Here is a 14,776-nt window from a genome sequence, read left to right on the forward strand (position 1 = left end):
TTAACTCAGTGGAAGTTTAGTGCTGCCATGCCTTTATTTTTGGTACCTGAATAAATGTAGCCCAATATGCAGTTATCCTGCCCATTCAGACTTTCCTGGTACTAAATAGCTCAGATTTTTAATAGTGCCTAATGCACTGACAGAAATTCAGATGTCTCCCCTCTGAAGTTTTACCACTGCCTTCACAAAGCAGGATTAGGGAACTGTAATCTGTAAAACAAGCACTTAGCTTGTTTCATTAAGTTTTTATCTCTCTTCTAGCAGGACTGTTGGATTTTGTGCACGTCTTGCTTTCTGTTTCAAAGCCACATACTACAGAAAGGCTCAGTCAAAATAGAAGGCAACTCAGACCTAGTTTTGCTCAAAGCTACTCTACTTACTACACTAATCTTACTACTCTAAGCCAGAGTTCCATCTGGTCCCCACTGACTTCTGTGGGTGCAGGGGTCTATGGTCTATCCAATATGCTAACTTGCAATGCTTTTTCAAATATTCACCCACACTCAGGGCCCTGAACTCGAACACTGCGGTTAAGGATTTACCTGCTGTGGAGAAAGTACATGGTCCCAAATGTTGAGCTGGCTGATAGAGCCCACAAAAGATTCGGCTGGGTTGAATCCTTCTCCTTTCTGATCTTGCTCTTGACCCAGTACAAGTGCACCACCACCTAAATTCAGAATTTAAACAGGGATAGGAAATGAAGACTTATAGAAGGGATCTCACAGGAAGATTAAAAACTAAGCAAAACAAAACTTTTGCTACTCTGTATTACTAGGATTTTGCAGTGAAGAAGACCAGCCACCTTCAACAAACTCTCTCAGCAAACCTCTGGGAAGCCTTATACTAGACTGAGGAAAGCGAATATAATTTGGGAGTGACTCTGAAATACATGTGAGAGCAGAAACTTCCTGTGGCTGCTTTCGGAAAGATATTGGCTCTAAGACAGCATTTCTAGCTCAGCATTTGAAACATACTACACAGCAATGCAAAATGCAGTTTGGAGCAGGTGGGGGCATACTTTACAGTGCTACCTTGCACTTCCTGCTTTGAACAAAAACTTACAAATCATACAGATTAAATGCGATTACATGCCTCAGAAGCACACTAGTGATTAGACAGTCAGTGCTCTGACATGACACACAAGCTAAATTTCCTCTCCTCGACCAGTAGCATGTGGACATGCATTTTGTATATTGTAGGGAATGTGGACATGGTCAAAAAGTAACAGAGACAGCACACTTCCTCAGGTATTGTCTCTGGAGATAATGCCAATGTAATTGTGAAGGACAAGAGGAAGTATAAGGTACATGGACTAAAATGCTTCAATATTTTATTTTTTATTTGAATATGGATAGTTTTTTGAAACCGTATGTAAATTTGGGTGGTGGCAGCATGCAAACACTATGAAAACAAAATCTCTTTGCAGCCATAGGATGTCAGGCCTTCTACAGCTCTTCAATGCTGGAGGTACTCCTTTTCATGTCTTCTGATATTACCATAAAGACCACTGACCACAAGAAACAATAAAACAGCAAAACTGCCTTGATAGGAAAAAATGCAAACATAACTTTAAATAGATGTGTGAAAGGAACAGGAGAAGGCAAAATCAAATAACTCTGCACACACATTTGTAAGGGAGATTCCAGTTAAATTGAATTTTGCTGTGTGAGAAACTTTTTCTCACAAAGCCACTCCAGAACCAGCTCAGCACAGGTTCCTTTGTGGACTAAACTCTGTCATCCATAAAACAAGTCACCTACTAGTTTACCCTAGAAATGTGCACTTTGTCTTCAGTGATGCTGAGTGAGGGGAACTGTCCTCACAGACAAGAACAGCAAACATGAGCCCTGCCTAAATGCTGAAAATGTGAAGATATAAAAAACCCACCAAAATAAACATTTTCTTGCAAGCATGGCAAATTCTGCAACAAAAAAAGAATGAAGGCAACAGATCTGCTATAATATAAATAAAGCATACCAGGGATTTTTGATCCAACAGAGAGTCCACTGCCTCCATCGGACAGTTTTCCATCGATGTACACCTTCCATGCCCCGTCCCTGCATGTCCATGTGACCGCAATGTGATGCCAGTTACCATCATTCACTGAAGGACAGTCTGTTATCTTCTCTTTCCCATTCACATAAAGAACCCAGCTGCATGGAAGGCAGATGAAGGCATACTCAGTTGCATGCAGCAACTTTAAAAGCATGGTCTGTCTCACATGACTCAAAGAAATGTTAGTTGCCTAACAAGGTAACTGAGTCTATACCATATAAGAAATCTCTCTTGAAAGCTCATCGTACAAGATATCTGTCTCAGAGGACTTGGAAGGTATGGTTACCACACGTAAAGCATGACGATATAAGTAATGCGCTTTTGTACCAAATACTAAGACTCAAGTCATGGCTGCACAGTGGATTCTTGAACCAGCTGGTTGAGTTTGGAGTCATGCTACAAGTCATACTCTGCTTTCGTACAAATACAAGTCATGCTCAGAGTCATGCTACAAGTACTCTGAGTGTTGAGCTCCAATTCAATCCATTAATTGTCTCAATGAGTCATTTAAATATGATGTGAATGTAGTTCAGACAAAAGAATATCATGTTTTCTAAATTCACTGCTTTCTCACCATTAGTCTTCTATTGGGCAAAAAGTAAAGGAAACAAAGCGAGGAGAAAAACAAAACAAAGAGACAACTTCAGCTATGGAGTTTGGATGCAGATTTTTCTATGCCAAAGTAGGCAAAGCTGATATTCAGACTTCTGTTCTGTATTTTCTTTATCAATTCAAGACATCTGTAAGCTACAGAAAAGCAGAAATGTGATTTACCCATTGTAATCAGTCAGAAGAAATGCATTATCACTTCCATTCTCCACTGCATAAGAAATGGGAGTCCCATAGTTTGTGGTGTCAGTGGATTTCATCCAGAATGTACAGGTGATGTCACCAAGAGATGGTAAAACACCATCAAGCATGACGTATCCATAGATACCAGAGACTTCAAAATCAAGATTGAAACCAGAGGACTGTTCTGCAACAGACAAAGAGTTTTCAGAGCAACATTCCTGCAAATCTGGAAAGATAATCAAATGGAGTCTAAGAAAACGCAATAAAATGGAACGCAGTCCATCTACAAAAACTATTCACTTTAAACTGATCAGAGCTAGAAAGAATGTTTGGCAGTCTAACATCAGCCAGCACACAGAGCTTTCCAAGGCTAGAAAACACAGTGTTTGAAGATAAACAACTGGAAAAGAAGCTGACTATCTAACAATGAACATGAAACTTGCTTTCCTCTATCAAAGAAAGGACACATCCCACTACCATCCAATAACCTAAAGAGGTGTGATCAGCTGGTTCCATTTAATTCATGAGAGTCAAGATTCAAAAAAAAAAAAAATCCAACAAAACAACACAAGATTTTTCCTGTTCTGAACTTACTGGAACAGCACTTTCTGCTGCTGTTCAGTGCAGAGTGACACCCTTTACAAGGATGCTACATGTAAAAATTGTCAAGTGGAGCTCTACTGAAAGTTGGGTGTTAAACTCTGACACAGGATGGCAGATGTAAATGACCTGAGTGTCCTCTACTGTCTCCGTAAAATCAACATGGCTTCTTCCACTTCTGTTTAAAGACTCACCAGCAACTATTATAACTATTTATAATTTTCATGGCATGGCTAGAAGACAAATGGATTTGAGCTTTGTAGTTCAAATACCTCCGGCATCCCCCAGGAAGTTTCACTAGGTGTGACCCATTTTGCCTAACCACAGGGAATTTTTTGCCCGTAGGGAACTTGATGCCTCTAGGACTTCTAAAGCTAAAACTACCACACACTAACCCTGTGATGCAAAGCCCTACACAAAATACAAGAATCAGAAAGAGATAATTAACTCAGATATACACAGCAAATACAAATTAAATTTGATAGACCTACTGGGTATTAAAATGATAAAGCCAAGCCTTAGAAAAGAGAAATGACACTGCACACATGCTGTTACTTGTTTGCAATTACACTTAACACTGCAGTCACACAGGCTTCACTCAGCCCCTCAGTCCCACCATCTTAGCTGCTTTTCGGGGGAAGCTGTATGAAATCAGCCCAGCCAGTGCAAGTCTTGTGCAGAGACTTAGTCAAGCCACCTTTGTCTGAGACTTAGTCCTTTGTACCTGTTTCACACCTGCTGCCTGTAAAGCCAGGGGGACATTTACAAACGTACGAGTTCAAGGCATCCACACAGGTGGCTTGGTTTAAGCAGGGATTGGAGTCACAGTCGTTGATGTTCACTTCACAGTTCAGTCCTGTGTACCCTGTCACACACAGACACCTACAGAGGAAGAGAAGCACACTTCAAAGGTGGCAGCCATCATAACAAGGAATTCTGGCCATGAGGCCAGATCTGCCAATGGGAGTGGCATATACTGAAAAAAAAATCAACCAGTATTTGACTTTTCAGGCAGATACACAAGGCAGTATAAAAAGGCACCGAAACCTCTGCTACTTTGAAAACCAAGGTGCTTAAAAAGCACCAAAACTTCTAGGGATATGGGGAGGGAAAGAGTTACTTAACCCAGACATTAACAGCTGGACCACCTATCTATACAGTGATCTAGGATATGACACTGCTATTGGTATTTGCCACTTCTGATCTGAGTTCAGGTACCCTAAAACATAAAAATAAATATATGGAAGTTACCATTGGTGTTTGCACTTTAACCTGTATAGTCTTAACATGTACAGGTCTTCCCAAGCTATAGAAATGTAGTATTACCAGATACACAACTGGTCATCCGGTCATCACCTGTTATTCTCATGGAAAGGAAAATAAGCCCTTGAAGTTAAGGAACGTGGAATTCTTTTGGAAGATCAATATTAAAACCATGCAGTCCTATCATGCTTACATTCCAAACTCTGTATATTTTCTTTGCCGTCTACCTTGGAATTTTTAAAGAGTGAGGACACTATGATATATTTTCTTGTCTTTTAAAATCTCTTTTAGTATTCATAAGTGGACCGCTTATATTGGATCAGGCTACCAAAAGGCTTGCTGAAATCTAAGAAGTCTGAAACACCACAATCTGCCTGACTTTCCACATTGTATTACATTAATCATCTGTTTTTCACCTGAAGCTGTTGATACCATCTCTGCATGTAGCTCCATTCCTACAGGGTCTGCTGAGACACTCATCAATGTTTCTTTCACACAAGACACCAGTAAAACCTGGGAGGCACTTGCAGGAGAAACTCCCAACTCGATCTTCACAAACAGCCCTATTAAGACATGGGTTTGAAAGGCATTCATTGACCTCCATTTCACAGTGAGCACCTGAGAAAAAAAGAATAAAGTAATAGCTTTGGTTTGAATCAATTTAAGAAAGAAAATTACTAAGCCATCTCTCATTTTCAAGGACTGTTAAATGGATATAGAAGAATTCCGGAACTATCTTTGCAGTTATAGAAATTAACACATAGCAAATTGTGAGGAATTTAAATGTATCTTGACCATCATGTGAGTAATTTGGGCTGAATTAGAAAATCACCTGAAGAACTATTTGGAGCAACTAAATCTGCTACAGAAGATATTTGGCTGAAACATTAACTCTAAGGAGAGATGTGAAGGCCAGAATTCTGGGATTTCTGATGTGAAAGAAGCTCTATGTTACAATGACTGAAGAATGAAGAAACTGAGCTCTTCGGCAACATGATAAGAAATACATGTATTTGTTACAGGAATGTATGAAAGCAGAAGGAAGCCAAGTATGGGGATTGGGAGTAGTTTTAATACAGACCATCTTGTCTATTGTTATAATATTTTTCTTTTAAAATAAAATTAAAACCAACAATTAGAACCCATGTGAATGTCCTTATTCTTTCCTAAACATCTCACATCCGGTTCATGGCAAAATTAGTAATAGAAGACCTAGCACTTAGTAAATCCTTCTGAAGCCACTTTTACACTACAGAAACTCTGACAGATTAGATGGACGTAAGGAATCTAGTACATCCATATCAACATATTTTATATATATATATATAAAATAAATATATTGCTATATAGCAATGAGATGGAAATAGTTTGGGCAGGGTAGGAAGACATTGTTTTGTCAGAAAGAGCAAAGGCTGACTTAAACAAAACAAGGTGTACCTGTGAATCCTTTTGCACAAGTGCAGTGGTAACTGTTCTTGCCATCAACACAGTGGGCTCCATTCAAACATGGACTGGAGCTACATTCATTTATGTCTTCCTCACACAAGACACCTTCAAACAGCAAGGATTACAAGGCATGATCAAGACATAGTCACTGTCTGCATGCTGCAGTGACTGGATGTGGAAAACAGAACAACACCATACTGCTGGCATAACAAAGGCCACTGAGAGCAGATGAAAAAATTCCATCATTGACTGCTTTACTGCAAACACCTACAGAGATTCTCTGTGTTATTTAGATGCTGGGATGCGAAAGAGGCAAAGTCCATGGTATGTCTTTATAAAGTTTAAAAAACAATCCAGCTGGTGCTGCTGTTGATAAATATATAGCCATAAACGTGGACAATGAGGGAGACTATTTATTGTGGAAAACAGAAAGCCTTTTTTTTTTTTTAATCACACAAAATTATCTCCTTGATAGTTTATTTCAAGATTTAAAAAATTAGGTGCTGTTTTGGTAAAGTACTCAAGCATGTTAGTTTCACCATAGATTTCAATACCTTCAATGTGCATGCAGATGACAGTTAAAAACACTGAGAAAAAATATAAGCAAAAGCCCCCTCACTTATTCATAGGAAGCAGTAAAGCAACTGCAAAAATGTTTTGTCTAGTCAGGCCACACTCAGTCTCACAAGCACTTTCCCTGTGAGTGTTTACTATTTCTCTAAATTTTATTCCTTTTTTCAGACCGAAAATGCCACAAAAGAGAAGCGTACATACATCCCCCCCAGCCTCAAATGCTCATCCTTTTATTTCAAAATCTATTCACATGCAGTAGAACCTTACTCTAACCTGTAGATCAGATTGTTTTCCTGTTATAATTCCATGGGTGTGGAATTATACAGCACTTGTGTTTTGTGTTATCTACTTGGCACAGAAACAATGCCTGTTTGAAGAAAAGCTATGAAGTGAAATTACCTGAATAGCCTGGTTGACAATGGCAAACAAAGGTCCCAATGCCATCTTTACACATTCCATTGTTTCGACAAGGAGATGATTTACACTCATCAACTTGTGTTTCACATTTCAAGCCTAGAACACAAAATAAAGGATTCAGAATAGGGAGGCAAAATTTGAAATTGTTCAGAAACGGAGATGTCATGACTACTTAATGTTTATTATCTTCTTATTAGTTTGTGTTTTAACAGACCTGAGGCAAAATGTTATTAGAAAGGTGTGATGCATGTTTGGCAACAGATTGATCAGTTCCAGAGAGTGGCACTTAATATCTGTCACAAGTAGGCTTGATAACAGCTGAATTATGAGACATCTGTTTGCTTTGAAGAAACTGGGAAGCCAACACCAAAAAGAAGTACAGGCACAGTACAAGTACAAGTGGAGTTTTCCATCTAGAGTGCAAATTTCCAGCTTTTGTTAATCACAAATATTGGCAAGTGATAGGATTTTCCAATGCACTAACTCCATTAAAAGAAATCCCATTCAAAATAATTTCTGCTAAATACAAGATAATTCAGCAAGAACATGAAGAAGTATTTACTTTCTTAATACGTATTCTAAATATATGATGGACATTCCAATTAGTTAGGCTATATTGAAATGTTTTGCTCCTTTACACTTGCTCATGTTAAAGGTATTGAGACATATTAGTTACTCCACCTGCTTCTCAATTTTTTACCTGTATATCCAAGTGGGCATATGCAGATATATCCACTTCCCAGTTGCTTGCATGTCCCATTATTGTGGCATGGTTCCAGAAAACATTCATGAAAGACCTGCCAGAGGCATGAATGATATAATTACAGCAAAGGTGGCATGAAATTAAACTGTACACCCTATAGTCACTTTGGAAAGATGGGATAAAAAAGTCACCAGCATTAACTTCTAGTTCTTCCTCTTTGTCTCTGCAGCACACCAACTATTTGTTTTTATTCATACAGAAAAATGCCACACATCTCAAACATTCTTTTAAAATTACCTTTTAACCAGCAAAATGTGACTGTCACAGTTATTCCCTCATAACTTTCTTAGCTATGATTCTTAACATTTTATATTAAGATATCCTTTATTTGTGAATTCTCCACTTTGCCTCCTTTGACATCAGCTAGTCACTTCCTGCTACTGGCCATCAGGTCAGCTGGCACAGAACTTCACGGTGTAGCATTATTTCTTCTATTGTAGCAAACCTGAATGCATCAAAGCCCTTGAGTAAATGATCAACTAAAACCACAGGAGATAAGTTTGTCATCTGTCCCTATGTTATATAATGGTTCAGGCCAAATTTATCATGAGTCAACTTTGCTCCTGTTTACACAATATCCCAATTTTAGACTCAATCAAAGCAGCCTTGTCAAGGGTTACACACTAGGGGTGAGATGGTGGGAGGCATCTCTGGCAAACACTGTCATTAGAGTAGTTTCACACAAGGATTTGCCTGTGTTTCAAAAGGGGTACTCACAGTAGAAGGGAGCTCTGTTTGCCTCCTCTCAAGTGTATGTTAGTATAGTAAACTCAAGACTTTACAACTGAGATTTAGATGATTGGTAGCAGTTTCTGGAATTCAGCATATGGAAGACCTCAGATGACTGAGTATAGTCAATCTACTTTTTATATATTGGCTGAACGTCTTCTGTGTAGTTTACAAGTGTAATAAATCTTTCATTCATCAGGTAAAGGCTTTAATTCCAAAATTAAATATTGTCAACAGCTGATGCCACCTCCCCTGTTCAATGAAAGTATTGCTATGATTATGAAGAGAGTTTGAGTGTTGCCCCCTAAACCATTGCTTCCATCTCTTCAGGAAATATTGTCAGCAAAACAATGACATTAGAAAAGGTCTTAGTCATTCACTGCTGCATAAAGCACTTTTTCTTTCATTTGAGATAGTACTGATAAATAACACTTGTCCTTACCTGACTGCTGACTTTGTACTGTTTGCTGATATTTTCTGGAAAGGCTGGTACCATCATTACACTTTCCTCAGCTGCTGAAAAAGTAGAGCCAAAACCTAAAGAAGAAAGATATGAAAGTACTGTTAATGACACTGTAGGGCAAGGTCCCTATTCCATGAGGGCATTATAACTGCCTGTTAGAAATGCATCTAAAGATATGCTGCAAAAAAGTGAATTTGTGGGAATAAAAAGCAAACTTTACAGTACTGTTAAACAAATATGTATTTGTAAGGACATACATTTCTAAAACATATATGTGTTTATATATAAACACATGTGTGTACATATGAAAAAATTATATGTTTTTATAAACAGATACATGCATGTATACAGATATTAGTGTATATTTATATATATATATCTACAGCATATATATATATATATATATACACAGTGTACACATACACTCACTTTCTGCATATGTATACTCTGTTTATTGAGCCTGGTTATGATTCACACAGTCGCTTCTGTGACTGTAAGGCAACATCAGTAGGCAGAACCAGCTGTGAACTTCACTGGTTGGAATCAAAGGTCTACATTTGTGAAGAGAGTAAGTGGGATGCTTTTGTTAAGACCACTGATGGCTCTCCTTATATTATCCCTTTATTCACTTTATCCAGCAGAGATAATTTGGCTTACTTGAACAATCTGTGATGGATCTGGCACCAATGACAGTAGTTGTTCCATAAAAGGGGCAAGACAAGCAGTAGGACTTTCCTGGGTCTGGTTGATAGTAGTCTCTGGGACAAGGGTGGCAAGGTGTCAAACCTGTACGAGAGAACTCGCCTGCAAGACATGGTACTGCAAGAAAAAAAGGCCAATTTTTTGAGTGATCTGATCTCTTGCATCTCCACCCTACCTTCCCTCACCTCTTTTTGATCACTTTCCTCCCCTCATAGTCCCTCCTTAAACTTAAAAGGAACAGGATGAAACCTGCCAGGAATTCACAACTCTAGGAAATGCCTATTTAAATTCTTCTATGAGGTGACATGTCTTTTGCAAAGGACGATGGAAATATCAGGGAAGTATTTAATTCTACTACTTTTGCTGCTCTGGGGGCAGCTTTCGAATGGAACTTCCTTTCTCTTTTATCTCTCACACCTGTTTTAATTTTTTTCCTTTGAGAAGGAGTAATGATGAAGAAAAGGCTTTTTTGTACCATCAATCCCCACAGATTATTTACCCCGGGAATCATTCTGGCGAAGCTTGTCCAAGACAGATGAGGAGAATTTCTTGGAAAGCATTATGGAACAAACTCTGTTAAAATTCAGTATTTTTTACAGAAAATGTGGGAGCTGTTCCAGAGATAACAGTGACAAATATCATTCCCTTTCTCTTTTGTAAGGAAGAAGGTTTTATTTTCATTTAGGTACCCATCATGTATCTCATTTTATTTATCTTTAGATAAGAGTCCACTTTGGAAATCAGGAGGGGGGCAACTGAAATTATCAGGGTATCAGGAAATGACCTATCATTTTGCTGGGAAATGTTGCTTGGTCCACACTCAACCACAAGAGGAATTCAACCTCAGGCAGATGTATTGAATTACATTAGCTGATGTTCAAACAACAACTTGGAAATTTTTAGTATTTAGTTTAAAAAAGGTCTCATTGCTCCTTTTGTTACAAACCTCCACAAGCTGAGACATCTACTGCGCCTCTTTTTACTGTTGATGTATTTTCTGGGCAAGAGATACAATTCCTGGATCCAAATGCCGGCTGATATGTTCCAAGTGGACATGTTTCACAGGTCTCAAGACCATTAGATGAATATGTTCCCTGCTTGCACTGAGCTGTAAGGCAGAAGAATTTGGAAATATTAAGCAAATCTCCAACATGGTTTCCGATCTCTGAAAATAATGCTGAAATCACACTACATGTCACAAAGACTTTTATTTCTGGAGTTTACTCTACTCTGAAGGACTTCATGGGTACAAAGAGCAAAAAAAAAAGACAATTGTGGTAAGCTACTGATAGTGCATTTGTGAATTATTAACCAGTGAATTCTCCTCCAATCAGCTTCACAGATAATCTACTGCAACTCATTTCAATCAAAAAAATTAATAAGACAACAAAAAGGAAATAAAACTACCAACTTCTTTTTCAGAACAAGTCACGAAGAGATAATGGTTCTGAGCTGTTCAATGTCTCAGCACTGTAGTGGAGTGGGGCTAGCAATGACAAAAATGATATTATTTTAAGTTTATTAGTCCCTGCAAAATGGGATCACATTCTCAGAAATGAAAGACAGAAATGAAGCAAATCTTCAAGGGCCAAGTCTTCTTAAAACATCTACCCAGGCATCCTGCAAGCTACAACAGTGGTGAAAACTTGCATTTTTCTCTATACATGTGCACCAAGGTACAATTAGGAATGCTCCTCATTTCACACCAGTATGAAGTACCCTCGTACTTCCACCATGGGGAACAAAAGGATATCACCAAGCGTTCAGAAGCTGCTGTCTGAATAAGACAAAAGTTCTCACCTTTGCATTCAGAGATGCTCCTAGAGTGTAGATATTCAGTATAGCTACCAGATGGACAACTTTTGCATTCCAGCTGCCCTTCCTCATCTTGGTAGGATCCAGTCCAGCAGCTTTCACAGGTAAGATGCTCCAGGGAGTAATAGGTACCCAAAGGGCAGTTGACTGTAATGTTGGAAACATAAGTTTCCTTCAGAGTGAAAAATCTTGCCCCTGGAAGTTCCCATTTAGTCAAACTGTGTTTATATGAAATGTGACTCTGTTCCTCAGCAGATGGGGTATCTCTCTGGAACACTGCAAAAATTTAACTATGCACAGGAAATGGAATCCAATTCCCTATCTTAGCTACGCATCACTCACAAGACTAACAGGGTTGAAAGACTGCATACCAAGCACTGTTTTCTGTGTGTGACCAAGCATGGATATGCCTGATTTCCCCATGGGAGTGGAATCCTGGGTACAAAAGCATCCTTTTTTCCACAGGCCTTAGTTAGGAACATAAACATTCTCTGGAAGTCAAACTGTGCAAAGCATTTTTGCAGTTTATTGTTATGAGAGACACAATCTCTGGACTGTGTCAAATCATAACCCTCTGCAAACATCCTCTAAAACCTTGCTTTGCAAAAAGATTCCAAATACATGTAAGAAACAAGTCATCTGGCTTACCACACATTCTCCCTCTCAGCACAGAACCAGGCCTGCAGAAAAGAAAGGCCTTCTCCGTCTCCAGTGAGTTGGTGTCAGCTACAATGAGTTCAGATGCAAATTGAAAAGAATACATGGGTTCCTTATGGAGAGTTCTATTCAGCCTGTTCGTGATTGTTTCCAGAGTTTTAAGGAGCCGTCTCTGGTTTTCCAGTTCCAATGTATCATTCCTTTCATCAGGCAGTGGCACGCTAGCTGGAATATAAACAGCAAACACGAAAACACACAGATTTTACAGTCAGCACTTCCACCGTACTCTGGAATATATCGAGGGCATCACTCAAGCTTGTCAGTGGAAAGTGGAAAGCACAAAGCCCTCCATGAATATGAGGCTGTGATCTTTCCCTCAAGCAGAAAGTCTGTGGTGAAATGGGGCTATGACTGTGTCCAGAAAACTGTCAATCTGCATCTTCACCAGGCTTTTGTGAACTGAAGAAGTTTTACTGAATGTACTGAAACACTATTTTTAAAAAGGAAGTGGAGGACAATATTTTCACTTCTCTCACCTGTGATATTAAATATTAACTTGATTTTTTGGTCAGTCAGTGGAACATTCAGCTTATGCCTTTTGATGCGAGCAGGTGCTGCTTTTACAGAGGCAGAGAGATGCTTGGATAAGTCTTCTTCTTGTGCTGCATCAACAAAATCACCATACGAATAATCCAGGTGGTTTGCTGTCCCCCAGCCAGCAGGTCCTGTGGGACATTAAGAAAGAACAAAAAGAGAAACAACATCATGTGGAAAATAAATACCTCTACTGATTTCTAAAATACAACCCCAAGAGAATGGGGTCTGTTTGAAACTTCAGATGATGACTGTTGACTTTGTCTCCTCACAAGTGCCTATTGTACCCTCATTTTGACTAATGAAAAAAAAACAAACCAATCTCATTGCTAACTGATATGGTAGAGATCTTCAGTCTTGTGCAGTTAGCCAAGCTTTAGAGAAATAGTTACAAAAGTTACATATTGCAATTCTTTCTTCCTCTGTCTTGCATTCACTCTCACCTGCCAGCAACATCTTAAACAATTCCATACTGCTCTTCCTCTTCCTGCTTAATTACAGACAGCACAGCCTATGTCATGTCTTCTTTGCATCTTCTCACAACTCCTGAACAGTTGTAACATTGTCTGGCCTCTCAAAAAAGGCATCACCTTATGTGCTCATTACCTCCAGACCGGAATTTTCTGTTATGCAGAGAGCCAAATTCGGCCCCTGTATAATATCCTTCACCTGCAACATGCTTTAAATCAGAAACAAACAATTGTTTCTGTGTATAATCTACTTCTTCATATTGACTAATTGTAGAGAGGCATGGTCTATTTCATTGATCTAGCTTATTTTTAAAAAACATAAACATAGGAAAAAAAATCTGCCAATTACCTCTTAGCAGTGAACTAAATTTGGCTTAATTTACAGTGGAAACTAGGACAAGTTGACCCCACAACTTTGAGGGTAATACTGTATGAGTACTCCACAACTAATTTTCTAAACTGCTGTCTCTTATGACCTGAGGAGAGTTCTCCTGTCCTGCCTCCCCAGTGTAAATCATGAGAAATTCCTGAAAAACAGCAACAAGGTTACTCTGGTAAGAGATTGAAATGAACCAGAAGAGAATAGGACCTCACATTCCATGTCCTTAACACTGTTTCTTCCAAATGCCCTTACAGGTTAGTTCCAGCTGTCATCAGCATTCGTCCTTACCCTGATGACAACTGCAGACTGAACATCCAGCCCTGCCCCACGTCTGAACACAAACAAATGTGCTCTCAGACTGAGTGAAGCATGTCTAAAAGGTGAGCACAAGCAGGAAACTCTACCAACTAACTCCACTATAAACCTGTAAAAGAAACACAGTCCTGTGACAGAGTACACATTGTGATGTGGACCTGACAAAATGCCTTCTGCTCAGATAGGTAATATAAGTTATGCATTTTCAGCTTTTCTGCTCTGAGCACCCCCATGGGACTCAGAAAGGCCAAGGACAACAGCAGTACAACATGGACACTAACCTGTTTGAAAACGGACTGAAAATGACAACTTACTTGTCGTAAAACAATCACTGCCACAAGACACAAGGACTGTCACTCTTTTCACTCTGATATAGCTGCAGTCATGGTGCAAAACCTGCCCTTGCACACAGGATGTAATTTCACAATTACTGGGCAAACTTAAGGTTGTATAACTTTTCACAGTGAGGGTTCTGTGCAGATTCAAACCAGCATCATAGATGCTCCTCATTTTCATAACAATCTCCAAAACAATTTATTGTACCTTTTCAGTCTTTTGGTTTGAAACTGCACATTTTTAAAAAGTTGCTTTCTTGTAGGCTAACCAAGCAGGTTTCTAAGACTCTGTGTGTGTGCCCTTCTCTCCCCTCCCCACCATGAGGCACCTCAGCAAACCTCTACACTGTATAGCAAGCAGCATCAATACCAGACATCAGTTACACGATATTTTTATAAAACCTA

The 14,776-nt window shown here is 39.0% G+C and overlaps 1 protein-coding gene across 1 annotated transcript in view; it reads right to left on the minus strand.

Annotated features, from left to right (window-relative positions):
• SVEP1 (sushi, von Willebrand factor type A, EGF and pentraxin domain containing 1) overlaps positions 1–14,776 on the minus strand; it is a 122,704-nt gene that overhangs the window by 45,951 nt on the left and 61,977 nt on the right. The window contains exons 15-28 of the mRNA XM_039389307.1: positions 12,812–13,000; positions 12,267–12,500; positions 11,604–11,765; positions 10,750–10,911; positions 9,759–9,920; positions 9,081–9,175; positions 7,847–7,943; positions 7,129–7,242; positions 6,148–6,261; positions 5,127–5,328; positions 4,172–4,329; positions 2,830–3,031; positions 1,978–2,153; positions 543–667 (exon numbers count right to left, since the gene is read on the minus strand). Of these exons, the coding sequence (XP_039245241.1) occupies positions 543–667; positions 1,978–2,153; positions 2,830–3,031; positions 4,172–4,329; positions 5,127–5,328; positions 6,148–6,261; positions 7,129–7,242; positions 7,847–7,943; positions 9,081–9,175; positions 9,759–9,920; positions 10,750–10,911; positions 11,604–11,765; positions 12,267–12,500; positions 12,812–13,000 (2,192 nt within the window). The remainder of the gene's footprint in view (positions 1–542; positions 668–1,977; positions 2,154–2,829; positions 3,032–4,171; positions 4,330–5,126; positions 5,329–6,147; positions 6,262–7,128; positions 7,243–7,846; positions 7,944–9,080; positions 9,176–9,758; positions 9,921–10,749; positions 10,912–11,603; positions 11,766–12,266; positions 12,501–12,811; positions 13,001–14,776) is intronic.

The sequence above is a fragment of the Pipra filicauda genome, unplaced genomic scaffold, assembly GCF_003945595.2.
Source record: "Pipra filicauda isolate LSUMZ 115617 unplaced genomic scaffold, ASM394559v2 scaffold71_size5581439_pilon, whole genome shotgun sequence".
NCBI lineage: Eukaryota > Metazoa > Chordata > Aves > Passeriformes > Pipridae > Pipra > Pipra filicauda.